This window comes from Equus asinus, chromosome 11, assembly GCF_041296235.1.
Source record: "Equus asinus isolate D_3611 breed Donkey chromosome 11, EquAss-T2T_v2, whole genome shotgun sequence".
NCBI lineage: Eukaryota > Metazoa > Chordata > Mammalia > Perissodactyla > Equidae > Equus > Equus asinus.
In genome coordinates this window covers 33,080,490-33,102,433 of record NC_091800.1, presented here as the reverse complement: position 1 = coordinate 33,102,433, position 21,944 = coordinate 33,080,490, and the positions used below count along the sequence as shown (strand labels likewise).

The 21,944-nt window shown below is 37.0% G+C and overlaps 1 protein-coding gene across 10 annotated transcripts in view; it reads right to left on the bottom strand.

Moving 5' to 3' along the window:
• Positions 1-21,944, bottom strand: part of ELF1 (E74 like ETS transcription factor 1) — a 108,179-nt gene that overhangs the window by 16,375 nt on the left and 69,860 nt on the right. For all 10 annotated transcript variants that reach the window (XM_014854849.3, XM_070480862.1, XM_070480861.1 and 7 more), the window contains exon 3: positions 8,333-8,513. In XM_014854849.3, the coding sequence (XP_014710335.1) occupies positions 8,333-8,513 (181 nt within the window). The remainder of the gene's footprint in view (positions 1-8,332; positions 8,514-21,944) is intronic.

The following is a 21,944-nucleotide window of genomic DNA, read 5'->3' as shown; positions in this document are numbered from 1 at the left end:
CACCTTCTTCCAGATACGAAAGATGTACCTGCAGAATTCCAATCTTCTGGGCTTGATTCCCTCAGCTAGTATCGTCGAACCCACATATCTATAGGTCACATGGAAATCAAAGAACAAGAAGATAGCCAATATAGAAAGAGGCAAGGATTTTAATCTAGCCTGAATTTTTCAAACAGTAGTTCAACATTTCATGGAGTCTTCCTCTTTCAAAGGCTTTAAACTTTTTCTCTTAAGGCAAGTGGTCACATTTCTGAATTATTACAGAAAGCATCCTAGAAAATTTGAATAGATTTTTGACTAGTTTTTTATTTCTGAAAGTTTGTGTGCTTTTTATTTTCATGTCATGATGCACAAAACTTCATTAGGAGATTACTGATAGAGACTACTCATAGTCTTCATTACGAGACTATTTCTCCTACTTGTAATGAAAAAAATCAATTAAAAATTTTTCTTTTTAAAGATTTTATTTTTCCTTTTTCTCCCTAAGGCACCCCCAGTACATAGTTGTATATTTTTAGTTGTGGGTCCTTCTGGTTGTAGCATGTGGGACACCGCCTCAGCATGGCCTGATGAGTGGTGCCACGTCTGTGCCCAGGATCCAAATAGGTGAAATCCTGGGCCAGTGAAGCAGAGCGTGCAAACCTAACCACGCGGCCACGGGGCTGGCCCCAATCAATCAAATTTTAACTATCTGTTCTATAAAAAGAAATGCTTTAAAAGTCCAATTCCTCCACAATAGTTAAAACCAGAAAAGATCAACATCTCGAAAATTCTAGCAAAAAATGATTGAAGCAGGACATTGTAACACTTCCTATTAAAACCTTAAGCCTCCTATTTAAAATCTTGTAGAGTTACAGCGTAGTAGAAAAGCATAGTGCTCCTTCGTCAAGGCTTTGAAATTCTATGAACTAACGAAAATTTTTAAATTTAAAATTAAATTTAAAAAAAGCAGGTAAATAAGGCACAGATAACTCAACAATTATTACTATTTTTATAATTCTAGATATTCATTTACATAAATAAGTTTTCTAAAATATTTTAAAGTCTGCTGGGTAGATGAAAATGATAAAAGCAGTACGGATAATAATTTAGTTGCCTATCAATTCAGAAAAAAACAAGGAGAATTTCAAACCACTTCTTTGTCAAGCTTTTTATAATGAAAAATTTCAAACATACATAAAAATAGAGAAAATCATATAATGAACCCCATGTATCAAGGGCCCAGCTTCAATACTTAATAACAGTCAATCTTCCTTCATCCATACTCCCCAACCCAATACACACACGCCAGATATTTTAAAGAGAACCCCAGATAGCCTATCGTTCAAGTGTAAATATTACAGTATATATCCCTAAACAACAATACCATGATCACACCTCTTAAAAATTATTCTTTAAATCAGATATCCAGTTAGTATTGAAATTTCTCTAATGTCTCAGGTTCTTTAAAAAGTTGGTTTGTTCATTATCAGGATCCAAACCAAGTTCATGCATTGCGTTTGACAAGTACCTCCTCCCTCTTTTTTTTTCTTTCCTTTTTGCTACTTGTTTTAGAAGAAACAGGGTCATCTGTCTGTAGTTTCCCCCTTTGTAGATTTTGCTGATTACACCTCTGTGGTGTCACTTACCATATCCCTTCCCCCAAGTATTTCCTGTAACCTGGCAGTTATATTTTGAAGCTTGATTAGATTCACATTCAAGTTTTTGGCAAGAATATTTCAAAGGTGATGCCGTGTGATTCTATGTGCCTCCTAAAGTACTGCTAAGAAACGTGGTGGTCTCCTTTCAGTACTGTTAAGATTGAGAACCAGATTCCGGTGTTGTCAGCCTGATCCATCATGAAATTCTCCGTCAGTCAGCTTTTCACCTGATGGCCTTAACAGTTATTGACAATAGTTGCCTAGATCCACAATGTCCTTAGGGATTCCAAAATGGTGATAATTCTAATCCTATCATTCCTCCAGCATTTATCAGACCTCTCTATAAAGAAGAACTTTCCTTCATCAACTATCTGGTTACCTTGAGCCATGGTATATACAATAAGGGCAAATTAAATGCTGGATTCTTTTTCCATTATTTACTGGTTTTCAGAATAGTAAATGGGCTTCCCAGCACCTTCCAAAGGTGACCACTGAGTTACTTTTTTATCATTGCGAATACACAGATTCTAACATATTCCTCAATCCTTTGCAGTTGTAATTTTTTTTTTTGAGGAAGATTAGCCCTGAGCTAACATCTGCTGCCAATCCTCCTCTTTTTTTGCTGAGGAAGGCTGGCCCTGAGCTAACATCTGTGCCCATCTTCCTCTACTTTGTATACATGGGATGCCCACCACAGCGTGGCCTTCTAAACAGTGTCATGTCCACACCCGGGATCTGAACCGGCAAACCCCAGGTCATCGAAGCAGAATGTACGAACTTTAACCGCTGCACCCACTGGGCTGGCCCCTGCAGTTGTAATTCTTAATGATCCTCTATATGTCCCATCTTCGGCCAGCGGGAACTAAACTTGGTTTCTGGGTCTTTTAGACATGACCTGAGAAATGCTGGATCCCTTTCATGCCTTCTGGGATGATAAGATATTATAGGCTATTCTTGTACATTTCCTGCCCCGAACCCAGAATTAGTTGTTTCTCCCAAGTACCCTGGTATCTTTAGTGGAAAGTGCATTTGGAGACCATAAGTCATGGTATAGTAGGGGTGTTGGAACGTTCACGACTTCTAAGCCTTTTCAGTGGCCAAAGCTGGGGAATAGGTTGCTTTTCTAAAAATTATTTTGGAGAATTTAAAACATATTCAAATGTAAACAGAATAATATAATGAACTCCTATGTATCTGTCACCCATCTTCAACAATTATCAACTCATAGCCAATGTTGTTTTATCTATACCTCTCTGCACTCCTCTATCACCATATTATTTTGATGCAAATTCTAAACATTAGAATATTTCAGCAGTAAATATTTCATGTCTCTCTAAAAGATAAAAACTCTGTTTTGAAAAGATAAATATAATGTCATTATCACATATTTTAAAAAATCAATTTTGCCTTAATCAAATAGCATTCAAATGTCCAATTGTCTCAAATATCACAAATGGTAGTGGGTGAGGGGGAGTTGATGGTTTTTTGCTTAAATCAGGATCCAAATACAGTCCTCACATTGCAATTGACTGATATGTTTCTTAAGTTTCTTTTCATTTCTATGTCACCCTCTCTTTCTCTTTTTTTCCTTGCAACGAATGAGGAAACGAGGCTGTCCTGTCGAGTTTCTCACAGTCTGGATTTTGCTAATTGTATTCCCATTGTGCAGTGTAACACATTTCTCTATATTTCCTCTAAACTGGTAGTCAATTCTGGAAGCTTGATCAAATTCTGGTATTATTTTGGAGGAAGGGTATTTTTCATATGTGATGATGTGATGATGATGTGTAAAAGGCTCAAATGTCTGGTGTTCTCTTTTTTTTTTTTTTAATAATGTTATTGTTCTTTTTTTTTTTTTTAAAGATTTTTTTTTTTAATTTTTTCCTTTTTTTCCCCAACCCCCCCCGGTACATAGTTGTGTATTCTTCGTTGTGCATTCTTCTAGTTGTGGCATGTGGGACGCTGCCTCAGTGTGGTCTGATGAGCAGTGCCACGTCCGCGCCCAGGATTCGAACCAACGAAACACTGGGCCGCCTGCAGCGGAGCGCGCGAACTTAACCACTCGGCCACGGGGCCAGCCCCTCTGGTGTTCTCTTTTTGTGATGTTAGCAACTGTTGATGCTCAATACCTATCCCTATTAATTCATTAGGGATTACAAAATGCAGATATTCTACTTATCATACCTTTTTCATTTATAAGCTGGAATACCACTATAAGGAGAAACTTCTCATTTAATAATCTAGTTGACTCAGCAATATAGTTCATATAGTGAAGGGAGAATAAGTGTCTGATTCCTAACCTTATCAGTTTTCAAAATTGTAATTAGCATAACCTATTGGTGACTATTTTTTTGTGCATATGTATCATGAAATCATGGATTTGAACATACTAGATATGCTTCCATCCACTGTGGTTATCTCATTTATGCTCAAGTTGTCCCATATCTGCCTAGTAAATATTTTGTTTTTGTTTTTTTAAAGAAGAAAATACATCATGAGTTCATACCGATATTTTCAATTCGAATTTAGCATTACAGAATTTATTTGTAGGCTTACATAATTTATTTATAGGATTTATTTATATTAAATTTATTTATAGAATTATAGAATTTTTACTTAACTCTGCAATTTAATATTTTGTGTATCTTATTTTATGCCAAAAATTTTGGCTTCTTATAACATTAACTTCATTACTTATTTAATTTTACCCTAATATCTCTCTCATACGAGCACACACGTTTTAAAATAACAAAAGCCATATTATTACTAACAGTATAATTACTGAAGACAATTTAAGATTCCTAAGCAGTTCTGTTTTTGCTTCTTAGGGTATATCCTAGTGGGAAATGTACAGCCTTAAAAATCACTTTAAATAATTATTATCCGTTATGGTTATGCCAACAACTCAATTAACATAATTAAGTTCATTTGTTTCAGTGTGCTTCAATTTTTAGATTCCTAATTTTCCCTCTTTTGGATTTAATTTTGTTTTATAATTCTGTTAAACATTTACATGGTTCCAAAGTAAAAACTACAAAACAAAGTACATTTAGAGAATTCTAGCTTTCATTCCTGTCCTCTCCTTTTCCCTGTAAGGTACTATTTTTATTAGTTTTTGGCTTATCTTTCTATTTTTTAAATATAAGCAAACACACACCTATTATTTATATTCTTTCCCATATCTTAAGTAAACAGTAGCATACTATTCATGCTGTCCTGATCCTTGTTTCTTTAACTTAATATACACTAGAAACCATTCCCCAGCTATATTCAGAAATCACGCTATCTTTTGAATTTCAAAAACATGAGGCAAGCTAAATGTGTTTAACATCAATGGTCTAATTTGTAAAACTTGATTTATTCCATTCAGCTTCAGTGCTTAGGTCACGAAATGCAAAATAAATTGGTGGGTCCTACATGAAACAGGAAGGAAAACCAGAAAAAAGTATATCTAGCTTTTAACAATATAAAGAAAATGTTGGCCCTTCATTAAATGGATGACAATAATTTCTTGTAGGCAACAATAAACCCAGAAGATTTTAATACATGTATTTTTAAACTTTATAACAGATTAGCTCTGATTTGACAACTAGTTAAAATCTATTTATACTAAGGACAGCACTGATACTATAATTCAGATAACAATTCATTAAAGACATTTGAAATTATTATGAATTACTAAAGATCATGTTTGATCTTGCAAAAACAGATAAGAGTAAGTATGAAAGATGGGACACATAATAACATTTTTTTTAAAAGAGAAGATTTACTAATGAATATAGCCATCATGGTTACCTTCCATTTGTGGCAATACAATTCCTACTATCTCCTTTAATAATTTCAGTTTTAGATCCTCAAAGACTGGTAATGGAAGAAGAATCTCCACATAGGTAAGAGCTCACAGTCAAATGAGTTAGGTTCGATCTTTTTTTTTTTTTTTCCTGCTTTATCTCCCCAAACCCCCCCATACACGGTTGTATATCTTAGCTGCTGGTCCTTCTAGCTGTGGGATGTGGGACACCGCCTCAACGTGGCCTGACGAGCGGTGCCATGTGCGCCCCCAGGATCCAAACCCTGGGCCGCTGCAGCGGAGCGCATGAACTTAACCACTCGGCCACGGAGCCGGCCCCCGGTTCAATCTTGATATGAGATAAATCAACGGCAAAAACAAAAGTGTTTCGATGAACATGGAAACTTGAAATAAAAGGTTATAGATGATAGCTGCATTTTCATATACGCCTCAAATCCATAAAAATAATTCAATCTTTTTATTATTGAAAATTTCAAACAAAATCAAAATTATGGAACATAGTATAATGAATTCTCATATCCATTCTCAGCATCAATCATTATCAACACACGGTCAATTTTCTTTCATCCATACTCCACCTACTGCCTTCAAGTTCCCCTCACACATACCCACCAACCCAGGACTATTTTGAAGGAACCAGGACATCATATTTTATCTCTAAACATTTTAGCATATGTGTCTAAAAGACAAGGAATCTAACACAATGCTATGATCATACCTAAAAAAATTGACAAGAATTCTTAATATCATCTGAAGTGCTGCCTGGGACTCTCAAGTACAGTTTATAAACTGTTCCATTCCCATCTCTTTCTTGCCTTGTAGTTTCTCAAAAGTGCAGTACTCTTTCCTCCCCAATTCTGAACTAAGGAGGGCTACAAAGTTTCCATTCTCAGACATTGCTCAAACAAGGATGCAAGAGTTAAACAAAGGCTTGTGTCGGGAGAGAAGAAACAGGAGGGACAAGGATCATGCAAATAGCAAATCTGGTTTTCAAGATATGGCTTGTTTTCTGGACCCATTCCATACTAGTTCTGTTTTCCAGGTAGGAAGGAGCCTGTCTGTATCTCATCATCAGCTATCCTCACGTCTAAGCCCAGGAGAGTGAAGCACTGAAAGAAAGAAGCAATTCCTTTTCCTAAAGATCCTCGATCTGCTTCGCTAGTCTCTATTTCTTCTGGGAGAACCAATGTCTTCCCTGATGACTGAAACCAGTAATAAACAGCCCTTCAGGGGAGACCCTGGTTCCCAACCTACAGTGAGAGTAGCCTTAACCTAATGCATTAAAAAGCTACATCAAAATACATTGCAAAAACCCTACAAGCTAAGAACAAGGTGGTCATTCTGTTATACTAAACACACAGATCACAGCCAGCAATGAACAGAAACGTCCAATCTGATTAAGCTAATTCCCTTATTGACAAGGGAGAAATAAGTCTAGATTTATCAAAAATCTTTGAGGGGCAGGCCCGGTGGTGCAGCGGTCAAGTGCGCACATTCTGCTTCGGCGGCCCCAAGTTCACTGGTTGGGATCCCAGGTGCAGACATGGCACCTCGTGGCAAGCCATGCTATGGCAGGCGTCCCACATATAAAGTAGAGGAAGATGGGCTTGGATGTTAGCTCAGGGCTGATCCTCCTCCTCAAAAAAAAAAACTTTGAGTGCTCTGAACGAAAAATGTGAATATATGAGAACAGACTGTAAAAAACAGAAGACAATACAAAAACTAAGTGGGTTGTTTGGCAACATTATCAATGGGAGCTCAGTCACTTGGTGTGTGACCTGAAGCAAGTCATTTAATTTAACCTAATTTCAGTTTTCTTTTTCTGTTGTGAGAATTAAATGAGGTAATGTATTTTTTTAAAATATACTACCTTAATAAGATGCACTAAGAAGAAGACAATGCCATTTTGGTGGTATTTTTGCCCAAAATGCATTCTCTCATTCCAATCATGAGAAAACATCACACAAATAAAACGGAGGGACATTCTACAATGTCTGACCAGTACTCCTCAAAAGTATGAAGTTTATGAGAGACAAGGAGAGACAGAGGAACTCTTACAGACTGCAAGAGACTAAGAGGAAACAGCAACTAAATGCCATGTGGGATTCTAGATAGGCTCCTGGATCAGAAAAAGGACATTAGTGTGAAATGAGTGAAACATAAATAAAGTCTAGGTTTAGTTAGTAATATTGCAACTAATGTTAACTTCCTTTTCTTTTTAATTTAAGAGTAAATATTCAAATAACCTTTGCTGCCAAATAATTTTCTCAAACACCTCCAACATCTCTGGCCAAGATATATGAATATAAATGTATAAAAATACAAATGCATGCACCAATTTCTAAAAGATGAAATTAGCACTCCCAGTACCTCACACTCACATAGCGAACTCTTCAGGTTTGAAGTATCCTACTACTTCTGACTGAACCAGAAAAGGAATCTTCTTTAAACCCCAGCGCCTTATCCTACATTGGGGTCACAGCCTCCTATCTACTTCCTGTGGCAGCAGTCAAAAAAAAGAACATTCCTATCTTTTTCCCTACAACTTCTCATTGTCATCAAGAACATAGAGCTATGCATACAAAAAGTGCTCAGTGAAGACTTGATGAATTGAGCTGTTTGGTTCCTTTAACATGCCTCCTATTCTGTCACCTCCATTTCAATATATTCAGCAAAGAAGAAAGGGCAGGTGTGAAAGCAGTATGACACACAGGCAGACAACAAAGAAAATGTAATTTCCTTCTCTCTGCAGGGCTCTAGCTTCGGCAGGTAATGGAGTTACTCAAAACCAAGTTAGGGTCTTTTCATGCCCCTAAAATCACAGGGCTAGGAGACTGCCTAAAACTGTGCTGAAGTAAAATGCTGCCGGAGGGACGCATACCTGTAAGGGTGATGTCGTCATCATCGTCATCTATGATTTCTTCTTCAGCGACATCCAGGGAGCTCTCAGTAATCATGTCATTGGGCTCTTCCACACAGGCTAGACCTGCGTAACTATTGAGAATATCAGCACCAGGAACATGTTCCACAATTACGGCAGGAAAAATAGCTGGATCACCAAGCTGGGAGGGTGAAGGAAAAAAAACGGATTAACAAAGTTTTAATTTTATTAGCTATAACTAAAAGATAATTTATACTGGACATCAATTTAGTTTTTACTTTATCAGCTACCTGTATTTTGACAATCCTTCTAGGCTGCAGAGAATATATCCTTATTAAGAACAAATAACTTTCATTATCAGTCTTGAGTCTTAAGTTTTCTCTGGGAAATGCTATAAAATTATACTTATAAACCACATTAAATGTAAAAAAAAACTAGTGTCAATAACGTGTTAAGAAGTGGCATACAAATGAAATTGTACAATTAAATAAAATCTCAGCAAAAGTTTCTTTCACAGAAAAAAATCTGTTACCTTAATAATTATTACACTGTCCCTCGGCACATAAATTGTGTATTTAACAACAGCTTTTGACTAAATGGGAAAATTAACTTTCACTTTCTATCTAGTTATAAGATCACATAATTTTAGAACTGGAAGGAACCTTAAAATTTAATCTACACCAACCAGCTCATTTTATAGATGAGGAAACTGACCCAGAAAGGGTTTTTAACAACCTACTCAAAAATTGGTGAATAAGTCATGAAAAGAATTCCACGCAAAAAGTGAAAACTAATAACTTTTTCTCAATGTATCGAAGTATACATGAGTCATAATACTATGCAATAATGAGAGTTGTCAATCAAAAAATTACTTTTAATACAGTAAAAATGCTTTGACATTTTATCAACCTGTTTTATGTTGCTCTGTCATATTGTAATAGTATTATTCATTTGCCACACTTTGATATTAACTTTTCTCTGCAAATCATCATCTTCCAAATCATCGATAAGCAATAAACAGTCTATTGATGCAAAAAAAAATCAGTTAGTGACAAACCTCATTTACTATCTCCTTTATCTTTTTGTTGGTTTTTTTTTTGAGGAAGGTTAGCCCTGAGCTAACATCCGCCACTAATCCTCCTCTATTTGCTGAAGAAGACTGGCTCTGAGCTAAGATCTGTGTCCACCTTTCTCTATTTTATATGTGGGATGCCTGTCACAGCATGGCTTGATGAGTGGTGTGTAGGGCTGCGCTCAGGATCCAAACTGGCAAACCTCAGGCTGCCGAAGTGAACTTAACCACTATGCCACCAGGCCAGCCCCTCCTTTATCTTTTTTTAAAAAGTAATTTCAGACTTAGAAAAGTTGCAAAAGTAGTACATTTACCTACAACCTTCATCCATATTTCCCAAATCTTAATACTTAAACATGTCTATCATTTTTTTCTATATTATTATTTCTGTATTTTTTATGACTTGTTTGAAAATAATAGACACACTGCTCCTTTAACCCTAAATACTTCAGGGTATATTTCCTAAAAATACATGAATATTATTTTACATAAAGATAGTACAATTATCAAAACCAGGAAAATTACATTGATAGAGTACTATTATTTAATCTATATACTAGAGATATTGGAATTATATTGGAGATAATTTCTCCAATTATCTAACGTCCTTTTTAAAAAAATGAAGGAAAATATTTTTGGCTTAGGATCCAATCTAGGATCATAGGTTTCATTTAGTAAATTTCATGCTTCTTCATGACAATTCTTTTAACCTGGAACAATTTCTTCTCCTTTAATCAGGAGCAGTTCTTCAGTTTGTCTTTCAAGATCTTGACAATTTTGAGGAGTACAGGTCATTTGTTTTGTAAAATGTCCCCCAATTTGGGTTTATTTAATATTTCCTCACGATTAGATTCAACTTGCATTTTTGGTGAGAATATCAAAGAAGTAATGTGTCCTTTCAAATACATCATATCAGGAGGTCCAAAACACAGTAGTTCCCCCTTACCCCAGCAGAGGGTTATGTTCCAAGACTCCCAGTGGATGCCTGAAACTAATGGATAGTACCAAACCCTATATATACTATGTTTTTTCCTATACATACATATTTGAGGTGTGATAACAAAACGAGCATGAATTTCTTTTTCCCTCTTCACAATTTCATAGACGGAAGATTTCTTCTTACCACAGATCTCAGCAACTTTAGCATACGATTTTTTTTCTTTCCCTATTAAGCTGAGAACTTTCACCTTTTCACTTAAAGGAAGCACTTTACAGCTTCTCTTGACGTATCCAAATTGCCAGCGTCACTACCCCTGTACTTTGGGGCCCTTATAAGGGTTACCTGAACACAAGCACCGCAATACCATGACAGTTGATCTGATAACCTAAAGGGCTACTTACTAACTAACGGGTAGGTAACACATACAGCATGAATATGCCGGACAAAGGGATGATTCACATCCTGGGCAGGACAGAGTGAGATTTCATCACTTTACTCAGAACAGCACACAATTTAAAACTTATGAATTGTTTATTTCTGGAATTTTCCATTTAATGTTTTTGGACCATGGTTGACTGCGGATAACTGAAACTGGTGGAAAGCAAAACTGTGGATAAAGGGGGACTACTGCACCAACTTGTCCCTTTACTAGTGATATTAACTTTGATCACTTAGTGCGGGTGCTGCCTACCAGGTTTCTACACTATAAAGGTACTATTTTCCCCTTTGTAATTAATAAGTATCTTATGAGAAGATAGCTCAAGACTATGTAAATATCCTGTTTCTTAAACATATTCCCATAAAGTACTATCTTCTTAAAGGAAAAAGTTCCTGCCTATAGATAATGATGTCAGGTACTTCATTATTTTCCTTGAGTAAATCTACTATATTGAAAATATTTTTTACGAATTTATAATAACTAAAAACCCTCAATATATTAAAATGTTGGTAGCAATGCACAGAGGTTAAATATTACTTCTACCGTTAAGAATTTAATTACCTTAATAAATATATGATATGAGAGGTGCTAAACAGATACCTTCCATGCTGTCAAGAATGCTATGCTCTGAAATTTAAGGGTAGTAACCCTAAAACATATTCGGATTGTTTTGCTTTAAAATGTTTCTTCTTATTTCAGAAAAGAGGAAGTTAGAAGTAACTAGCTCTGCAAATCATAGGTTTTAACACAGAAAAAGTAGGAGGCTCAAACATTACACTGTAACACACACACACACACATACACACACACACACACACACAAGAAAGCATCACATAAAGTGGCCAAAACAAAGTATAGTCATACAGTCATTTGGCCTTCCCTTTCTCTTTTTTGAGAGGTGAATGCTGCCTCTGCAATCCAACCTAGCATGAACACGTGCTTGTTAAAATACTACTTCTTTTCTTTTCCAAGAGCTCAAGTTAAGTTCCTAGTCTTCTAACAAGGCTGAACCCTGAATTGTGTTAATTTCCACATGATTTCATTTTATGCTGCAACAACCTTATGTACCAGGTAAGAACAGGGCTTATCATCTCTATCCATTGGCAGGTGAGGAATCAGGTTATGAAATTTACCCAAGGTCACCCACTAAGTCAGAGACAGAGGCACGTCAACGTAATTCTCAGGAGCAGTCTTCACCCAAACGAAACCAAAGTATTCCTCCCTATCCAAACCTATTTGGTTCCTGAAATCTGGGTAGTGAGAGTTAAGAGTGTCAATAGTATAATGGATACCTCCAAAATTTTATCTGAATCTATATAGTCCCCAAATTTCAAATAACTACAGATACTTGTACTATTTTCTTCCTTGTCCTATTCTACTAACCTGTAAGTGGATTGGAAAAACTGAATATTCTTCAGAATTTATAGGTCTCAGGAACACCTTGTCATAACACCACTATGATCAATGCCACTTCTCCTCTAGTGCCCCTCCTCAGAGGCAACCACTGTTACCAGCTTCTTTGTTCCCTAACAGAGACCGTCTATATATAATCAAGCATATTCTAATTTGCTTTAAACAATTATTTTTTAATTTCAGCTCAAAGATTTTAATAATTTTCTGTTTATTAAGAAAAATTTCACACACACAAAAGTAGAGAGAAATAATTAGTTTCCTTGGAAGCAAAAGCTTAATTAAGAATGAAAAGGGACACATGGCTCTGTGATTGAGAAGGTAGCAACATGTAGTAAAAAAGAAAGGCTGTGAACCAGGAGACCTAGGGCCTTCTCCAATCCTGTCATACCTTCTTTTTCTCACTTTAAATGAAAGAAGAGCACCAGCTGATCCTAAGGGCACTTCCAGATTTGGTTCTGTTAAAATGTATTTTAAAGGCATGGATGTAACACTGTCTGAGTTTATAACATTACAAAAGAAGAGATTATCCATTCTTACGGACTAAATGGGGAGAGGAGTAGCATGTACAGGGGCCATGTACCTGCTGCCTTTGCTACTGCTATTAGTTAACATTTATTACAGCACTTAATATGTGCCAGGCATTTTGCTCATTGCTTTACATGGATTACTACCGTATCTAATCGTCACAAAATCCTATGACGGAGATACACTGGACTATCTGTTTTACACATGGGAAAATGGAGGCTCAAGGTGAAGGAAAATAATTTACTCCAAGTCATATAGCTGGCAAGGAGTAGAACCTTAACTTAAACTGACTCCACGGTCCATGTTCTTCATCTGTACACTATTAGTGTCAGCCTTAAACATGGTGCCATTTTATTTTGTTGGCATATTTATTTGGCTGTGTTTAGAAAAACAGAATAGGTAAGGAGCTGTGCTTGAGGTATGGCTTTCAATATTATCTTTTGCAGGGCGTCTCCAACCCAAGTTTACTTTCTCATGAGCATAGCCAGTTAGTTCCTCTTGGTCCCCAGGGACTTCCCAGGATCACTCTCAATTTAGCCATACTATCTTCTTCTAAGATATTTGTTCCTCTCATGAAAAGCATGGGCCATTCTTTTTGAGTACACTGAAATGGAGATGTATATTCAGAGTTGTTCATTTCTGATTTCTCCAGGGTACTATTAATTCACATACAACAGTCAACTCTGAATCTTAGGTAACAGGCCTGAATATGTATAGACAAAATATATCCAGGAAACCCCTCTCAGGTGACTGAAAAGAACCTTCCCCTCCATTACCATAAATGGAAGGAAAATATACACTCCAGAAATTCCAGCTGCTGATCTGGGCTCTTGATAAACTCCTGCCTTTTAAACGGATTGACTAGCAACTGGCTAAAGTCTGAGTCATCAAGAAATTAAAAACTTCATAACAGACAATCTAAAATTCCTTATAGAGAAATGATTCCCAACCTCTTAAATGAAGGCGTGGCAAAATTTCAAATGTTGAATTTTCCTAAATTTAAATTAAAAAAAAAATAACATATTAGGACTTGCCTTAGTTTGCTAGGGCTGCTGTGACAAAGTACCAGACTAGGTGGCTTAAGCAACAGAAATTCACTGTCTCACACTTCTGGAGGTGAGAAGTCTAAAATCAAGGTGTTGGTACGGTTGATTCCTTTGGAGGGCTGTGAGGGAAGGATCTGTTCCAGGTTTCTCTCCTTGGCTTGCAGATGGCCACCTTCGTGTTCACATGATGTTCTCCCTGTATGTATCTGTGTCCAAATTTTCTCTTTTTATAAGGACACCAATCATACTGGCTTAGGGGCACACTCTACTCCAGTGTAACCTCATCTTAATTACATCTGTGATGATCCTATTTCCAAATAAGGTCACGTTTGAGATACTAGAAGTTAAGACTTCAACATAAGAATTCGGGAGTGGGATGGGGTGGAGAGAAGCAACTCAATCCACAAGACGACTCAATTTAATTTAGCTTTGTCTATCATTTGACAATTGGCTCCCTCTACCCTAAATAACTTCTACAGCTTATGGCAATAAAGATATATATTCTTGTTACTATTTCTAAATTGAGATCAGACATTATTCTTCAAAATTCTTTGCCGAAAACTATCAAAACTTATCCACCTCAGTTTTCTCTACATCATTTCAAGCAGACTCATTCCCAAGATTTACTTAAAAGAAGTGCTTCAGGAAGGTCAGAGCTATTCATAAAATGGCCACACCCTTAATAGTTACCTCCTTTTAATAAATGAAGGTATCAACATTTCATTGATGCCCTAACAAAAATACATTTGGCTGGCTACTTTAAAAAAGAAAAAAGATTCTCCAAATATTTCCAAAATCTCTCCTCATTTAAATAGTTAGATTAAGCACCTTCTCTGCAGTACCTTTTATTTGAATCAGGGAACCTCAGTAAATTCTACCAGTGGTTATCAACCCTGGCTGTACACCGGGAAACATCTAAAAATATCAATACCTGACCCAAACGGGATCAAATAAATCAGAATATCTTGGGATATGACCAGGGCACATTATTAAAGCTCCTCAGGTGATCCCAATGTGTACGCGTGGTTCAGAACCACTGATCTCAAGAATTACAAGATTCAAAACTGAATTCTCCAAATTCAGTCAACTCTAATTATCTATGCCAATGTCTGAAATACTAGTTACTCAAAGAAACAAACAGTTATATTATTATATTATGAGATCTTTTGCTGTCGGGTTATTGCAGATTATTTTCCCATTTGTTTTGGAATAGAATCAAAGTAAATCACAAATGATGGGTGGGAATAGAGAGGGAAGACTTCTTGGGATTAAAAATCTGTCAAAGATCAGAGTTTTCAAAGCCTCAATTTCCATAAGCAACTTAAACTGTAGTGATAAATTGACTTTCAACTGTTTTGTGACTTTACTGAAGGTCTTAACAGCTCCAGAGAGAAAAATACATATATCAATTTCCCTTTCTATTAATTTTAGGTAAATTTAGGACATGTGTTGAGAGCAAAATGTTAATTTTTTAGCAGCAATATTAAAAATTAAACCAAGTTTAGGCAGAAAAGAGAGACAGTTCCCCCCAAATTTCAACACTGTCCACTATATAGTTGCCATTTGTGGTGGTTGATGATGTATGTGGCAATACCATCAAGTTAAAAAGAGAAGGAAAGTGACCAATCTGTAGACAGTACAATGTGTTACCACCCTGACCAAGCTTGCTTATTTCCTCCATACACCACAATCCAAGGCCCTAGGTGGATCTTTAAGAAACTATGGATCATTATTCCAACTCTATTAAGTAAGTAAGTTTATTCAACAGGTTTTGGGTTAGAATAAGTAAAAGAATGTTTAAAAAACTTGTTTGCTATGCTTCTCTAACAACAGAGCTCAATCTGGTATGTAGTTGTTGTGAAACATCCTGCCAAGACGCCCTATGAAACAGCTTAAAATAAAATATCTATCAAATGTTTTCCTGAAAGAAAAGCAGGTTAAAAATAGTCTTTAAAAATTTCCCCAATGTATATTCCTTTTTTTAAGATAGGTGCAAAATGAGCACATTTTCAAGTAGTTTATACCATCTGTCCGCCTCAAGACAAGGCGATACCAAGAGTGGGGTGGGGACCTTACTCCTCCCCAAATCTTCAATAGCCTCCCCCACTCCAAGGCCACTCCAATAAACACAGAACTAAACACAGTGCACTTGCTATGAAAACATGTTTGAGACAAATTCCTGGGTCCTCTCTTCCAATCAGAATGCTGCCCCAAAGCCTCATCTCACAAAGATACTGCCTGAAATGATTTCTTTCACCTTTGATTTAAAAAACACAAACCCAACACCTTACTCTACCAGGACACAATCAATCTGACAATATGTACCACGTAGCAAATGCACTAGAAATACACATGGTGAAAACAGGATGTAACAGTAAGTGCTCAGGCTCTAGAGTTAGAACGACCCTATTTCAGGCTGGCCTGCACCACGCCCTGGGTGTCCGAACTCACGCAAATCCCCACGATTCCGCATCATCTATTAACAGAAATATAAACAAATAAATCAAGTATTAAGAAGGTTAATGAAGAAATAAATGAACAGCTAATAACGCAAATTATCCACTAATAGAGACTCTAGAGGAATGTTACTAAATCAGAATTGAAATCCAGTATGTTTAGTACATAAGCTAGGTTACTTTGAATATACTCTGAGTGCCTTTGTAACCCTGCCCTAGGACTATTAGAAGATTGTAATATAGTTCTTCTAATCATCTAGTAATAAATTCAACATACTATTCTACCATAGAAAAAGGGACGAATACTCTCTCTACCACAGGGTGATTTGTGAGAACCAAAGTGTATGTGGAGAAGACTTTGTAAATTAAAAGGCTCTACGAAATGTTAGGCAGTACTATTTTTACACTTTACTCAAGACTAGAGCAAGTAATGGGTTCTTGGCACAGAGGTTAACATGCAAAGCAGCATCAGGGCACATAATTTAAATACATGCTTCTGTCAGTCCCCTCAGTTTCCAATGGCTCTCCTTCTTCAATATCCTAGGTTTTTATGCATTATGTACCTTTTATAAATATCATGATGTAGGTAAACACTATGTTATAGCCAGTGGCTTAATATGAGGGAAAAATGATTCAAATCTCTGGTAATTAACATAGTCAAAGTATTTCCTTAATCTGATTAAAAAGAAACTGACTGCGTGCTGTGTAAAAAGTGCTCTCCTACGAGAGTTTTTCAATATAATGAACAATAAAATAGAACAAAATAAAATGATACTCCTAATGTTGTAATGATGATGATGAAAACAGCTACCATGTTAAGTACTTCATATGGCTCATCCCAGTTAATCTCCACAACTCTACACTGTTTGGTTGATACTGGTCAACCAGCCTGGAAGAGGCAGAGCTGAACTCTGAATCCAGGCAATTTGACTCCAGAGTCCATAATCCTCTTGATCCTACAGATAAATTAAAGTCATAATAAAAGTTTCATCTCAGTTAAAGCTTGGGTTTAAAAAATATTTATCTTCTCAATGAACACTATATTAGAGCTATAGCTAAAAAAGTCTGTTTTCTTTCTGTTGGCTCCAGTAGAGATGAGCGTTTCTGAAGAAGCCTAGCTTCTCTCTTGCACAGCATCATGAAAAGTAGGAAGGTCTAAGTAAAATGGTATTTTCTCCAGACTTCCCCAAAACAAAGCTTGAAATTCCACTGTAAATCCCTGTGGAGTTGAGTTAGCTAAGTCTAACCCCAGTTTAGGTCTTTCATGACAACTGGCCTTCTTTAGTCTTTGCCCAGAATTTTCTTTTTTTCAGCCAGGAATAAATTACAACTTGGCCATGTATCTCAAAAGTAAAATAGTCACTGAAAACAATCTTGGTTTTCTTATTAGAGTGCCTGCTTTAAAAGTTTAATATACTGGTGGTGTGCGTGTGTGTACATGTGTGTATGTGAGTACGTGCATGAGTGGCTAAATGAGAACAGAATCAGTTATGAGGTGGAAAAAAAAAAAGGTAGATTTTGGGAGGTATAGTAAATCTTAATCAGGTTTAAATGTTTACTTACAAACTAACCAGGTAGCATCACACTATCACCACCAGATTGATGATTCAAAGAATTTAAATAAAATCATAAAGAGGCAATTCCTGCTTCTAAAAGCTGGATTTGACAAGGATCTCATATGGTATGTACGAAGCAGAGAATAAAATGAGGCAGAGCATCCCTGAATATGCGCAGTTCATCTACAACAAAGCCTTTTCCAGGATGGAAGTCACACTAGCTGATCACAGGCAATGAGAGAAATTAGAGACACTCCCCCAAAACTGAACAACTCCACGTCAAACTACGTCAAAACAAACAACGTATTATGTTAAAGGAGAGTGTTCCCCTACAGAACGAATCTGCCAGATTTTTAAAAACCCAAGTGACAAGTTTATTGGTTTAGATATTCTAGAACCAAGCCAGTCATTCTCAAATATCAAAGAATAAATAAGAAACATTTTTTTAAAGCTGAATGAATTTATCTAACTAGTATCCAAGTCATAAAAATTGTTTTCATTACCTCACTTACTCAAAACAATTGAGTAATATACAGTACATATTGGAACACAACAAACTTGAAAGCCCTTTCTTGATTAACTCAGGTCATTAATACAGCAACTGCCACATTTATTGACTACTTCCTTTATGCTAGGCTCTTGCTAAATGCTTTACATAAACATTTAATGCTCAGAACCTTGGGAGATAATTCTTTGATTTTTGGTGGAGGAAATCAAAGCTCAGTGAAATTTAAAAAGTTGCCTCAAGTCACACAGCTATCAAGTAGTGGAGCCTGGTTCCCAAGCTGGGTTTTTTTGGGGGGGGAGGGGGGGAGGAAGATTAGCCCTGAGCTAACATCTGTGCCGGCCTTCCTCTATCTTTTGTACATGGGATGCCTCCACAGCATGGTTGACAAGTGGAGCAAGCCTGTGCCCAGGGTCCAAACCGTGAATCTGGGCCACTGGAGCAGAGCACACAGGACTTTAAGCACTCAGCCATGGGACCAGCCCCCAAAGCTGATACTCTTGATGCTGTATCACAGAGACTCTTAATTGACAAGAAACATCAATTTTCAGAATTCAATATTATGTTGAAGTTTTAGGCAGTTGATCTGGATGCACACAAATCAATCACTTTTTAAAAAACCATCTCCCAGGTAAATCTTTGATACCAAATTATTTCTGAATGTGCTTACGTGTTGAAGCAGGCAAGGGGCGGGAGGAGTTACCAGTTACTTGAGCTTCCCAGCAGCTGCCTTCCTAAAGATAAATGCAAGTTTTCCCTAAATGTTCCCTTTGTTTTTGTTTTGTCCATATGAGGAAATAAGGTGGAATGAGAAAAGTGCACAAGTCATACAAAACCCCAGAATATAATAAATCTTTAAATAATCACCTAAAATATCACTTTTAGGAGAGGAAGATTCTCCTTCCCTAGCTCCATACCTCACAACTCCTGGCCAACCCCCCTGGTCCTGCCTCATACCTTCAGTGCTCTTTCTCCCAACAGTCATATCAGGTGGGAAAGGTAACAGATAAGCTCACAAACGTATTACCAGTCATTACATTATAACAAAATTCTTCTTTCCAAAAAAAAAAAAAAAAAGGAATTGCCCTAATATTGAGAACTTTAGTTACTGTGTAAAAAAAAAAATCCTGACTGTACTCTAACTTATTTCATATTAGGCATATTAGATTTATGAACATGACTGAGGGCATCACTTTGTTAAATTCATACTCTAACCAACCATTACAATCACTTTTCTTTTTACTTCACTTAATCAAAGGACATCATCAATATTCTCTAAATAGTGTTGAAGGTGACCCTAGCTTAAAAAGAAAAAAAAGGTCAATAATAGTAACACTATCTGTTTATATATGTGTAAAGTGAAACGGAAAGTAGGCATAGCTAAACTGAGATACAACAGAGAGGTACTAATTTCCTTATTTATCCAGCAAAGCTGCCCTAGGTGACTGAGTTCTTTCTGGGAGAACCAACACTGCTAACTCTATCCCCAACAAAAAGCTGACCAACACAAACCACATTAAAAAAAGAGCTTTCTTTTGAAAGGTATACAGAATGGATAAAGGTAATGTGGTGTATCCATAAAATGGAATACTATTCAGCAATGAAAAGAATGAAGCACTGATTGATACACGCTACAACTGGGATGAACCCTGAGAACACTATGTTTAAGTGAAAAAAGTCAGTCACCAGAGACCACACATTGTATGATCTCATTTATATGAAATGTCCAAAATAGGCAAATCCATAACGACAAAGAGTAGGATTAGTGATTGCCAAGGGCTGAGGGGAGGAGGAGAGTAAGGCATAAAAATGCTCCAAAATTGATTATGGTGATGGATGCACAACTCTGCTTATCTAGAAAAACCACTGAAATGCACACTTTAAATAGGTGAATTATGTGGTATGCAAATTACATCCAATAAAGTTGTTATTTAAAAAAAAGGTAGGGGCCAGCCCTGAGGTATAGTGGTTAAGTTTGGCATGCTCCACTTGGGCAGCCTGGGTTTGCCAGTTTGGCTCCTGGGAGCAGACCTACGCTACTCATCAGCAGTGCTGTGGCAGTGACCCATGGATAACATGGAGGAAGACTAGCAACAGATGTTAGCTCAGAGCTAATCTTCCCCAGCAAGAAAAAAAAAGGTATACCCAGGTATATTAGGCACAAAGACTATCAACCTGTAATTACACTAACAAGTTAACTAGAATGAATAACATTTTTCTGTTTTCTAAAATCATAAATGTAAAGTATAATAATTCTTCCACATTTATAACTACTTTTTTATCTCTTAAATGTATCAGAGGCTGGTATTATTCAGGTATAGTAGTTGAAGGCACGAGCTGGATTACAATTTCCAGCTTTATCACTTACAGGCAAGCTGCTGCTCTTCTTTGAGCCTCACTTTACTCTTCTGTAAAGTGAGAATTACAGTACCACTCCCTAAGATTGCTGTAAGAATTAAACAGGATAATCCCTGTAGAGCACACTGCACAGTGCACAGAACAAAATGCTCAGTAAACACGAGCTGCGAAAATCCATCAATGAATGTCTCTGGAGCCCCTCTAGTCCATGTCCTACACTATGCAATGATCTCATCCATATTCATTTTTAAGATGTTGTCACAGGGCCTCTGTGTGATGGCTGGGTGACACTTAAAGACTCTGTAAGAGAGAGTAATAAAAAGTTCCTTCTCCCCTCACCATCAGCTTTCCTGCCAACACTAGTCGGCAGGAAGATAAGCCAAGCCAAATACGAGGCCATGGGCAGGGTTGTCCCTTCACATAAACTGGAGAGGGCCTCAGGCCTTTTCGCAAAGCCAGACTTTTCCCAAAGACAATCAGGCTTGTACTGGGGGCTCTATGCTTCCGAATCTACAAGCAACCTCTGTATGTTAGTTTTACAGACAGCCAAGCTTTCAATGGATCTGATACAGTCTGATCAGTGAAGATTAAAAAAGAGGGCAAGAGGAACAGGTAGCCTGGTCCATATAACCTGGAACTGTATGTAAACAACAGAGAATCCACTGTGTCCCTGTACAAGTTAGTAGCATCATTCCAAATTGTTTTTTTTTTTTAAAGATTGGCACCTGAACTAACAACTGTTGCCAATCTTTTTTTTTTTAATTGATTTTTCTCCCCAAATCCCCCAAGTACATAGTTGTGTATTTTAGTTGTGGGTCCTTCTAGTTGTGGCATGTGGGACACCACCTCAGCATGGCCTGGTGAGCGGTGCCATGTCCGCGCCCAGGATCTGAACCGGCGAAACCCTGGGCTGCTGAAGTGGAGCAAGCAAACTTAACCACTCGGCCTCGGGGCCGGCCCCCCCAAATTCTTGTTCTCCACAATGCTGGTCCTGAACAAGTTACACACAGAACACTATCAAATCACTCCTTCTACTCTAATTTTAAGGCACACTTAATCCCCGACCTTTCACCATTCCAGCTGAAAAAACGGCAGGTTGGTGTGATCTATATCTTACGTACGTTTTCTCAGTCTACAAAATACAACCTCACTCTCAAGATACAACCTCGTCAAAAACTCCCTCTGCAACTTGAAGGAGTCTCCCAAGAAACAGGAAAACTCTACATAGATATTTACTGATTCACAATTTCAATTATAATTTTTAAAGATTTCATTTTTCTTTTTTCTCCCCAAAGCCCCCTG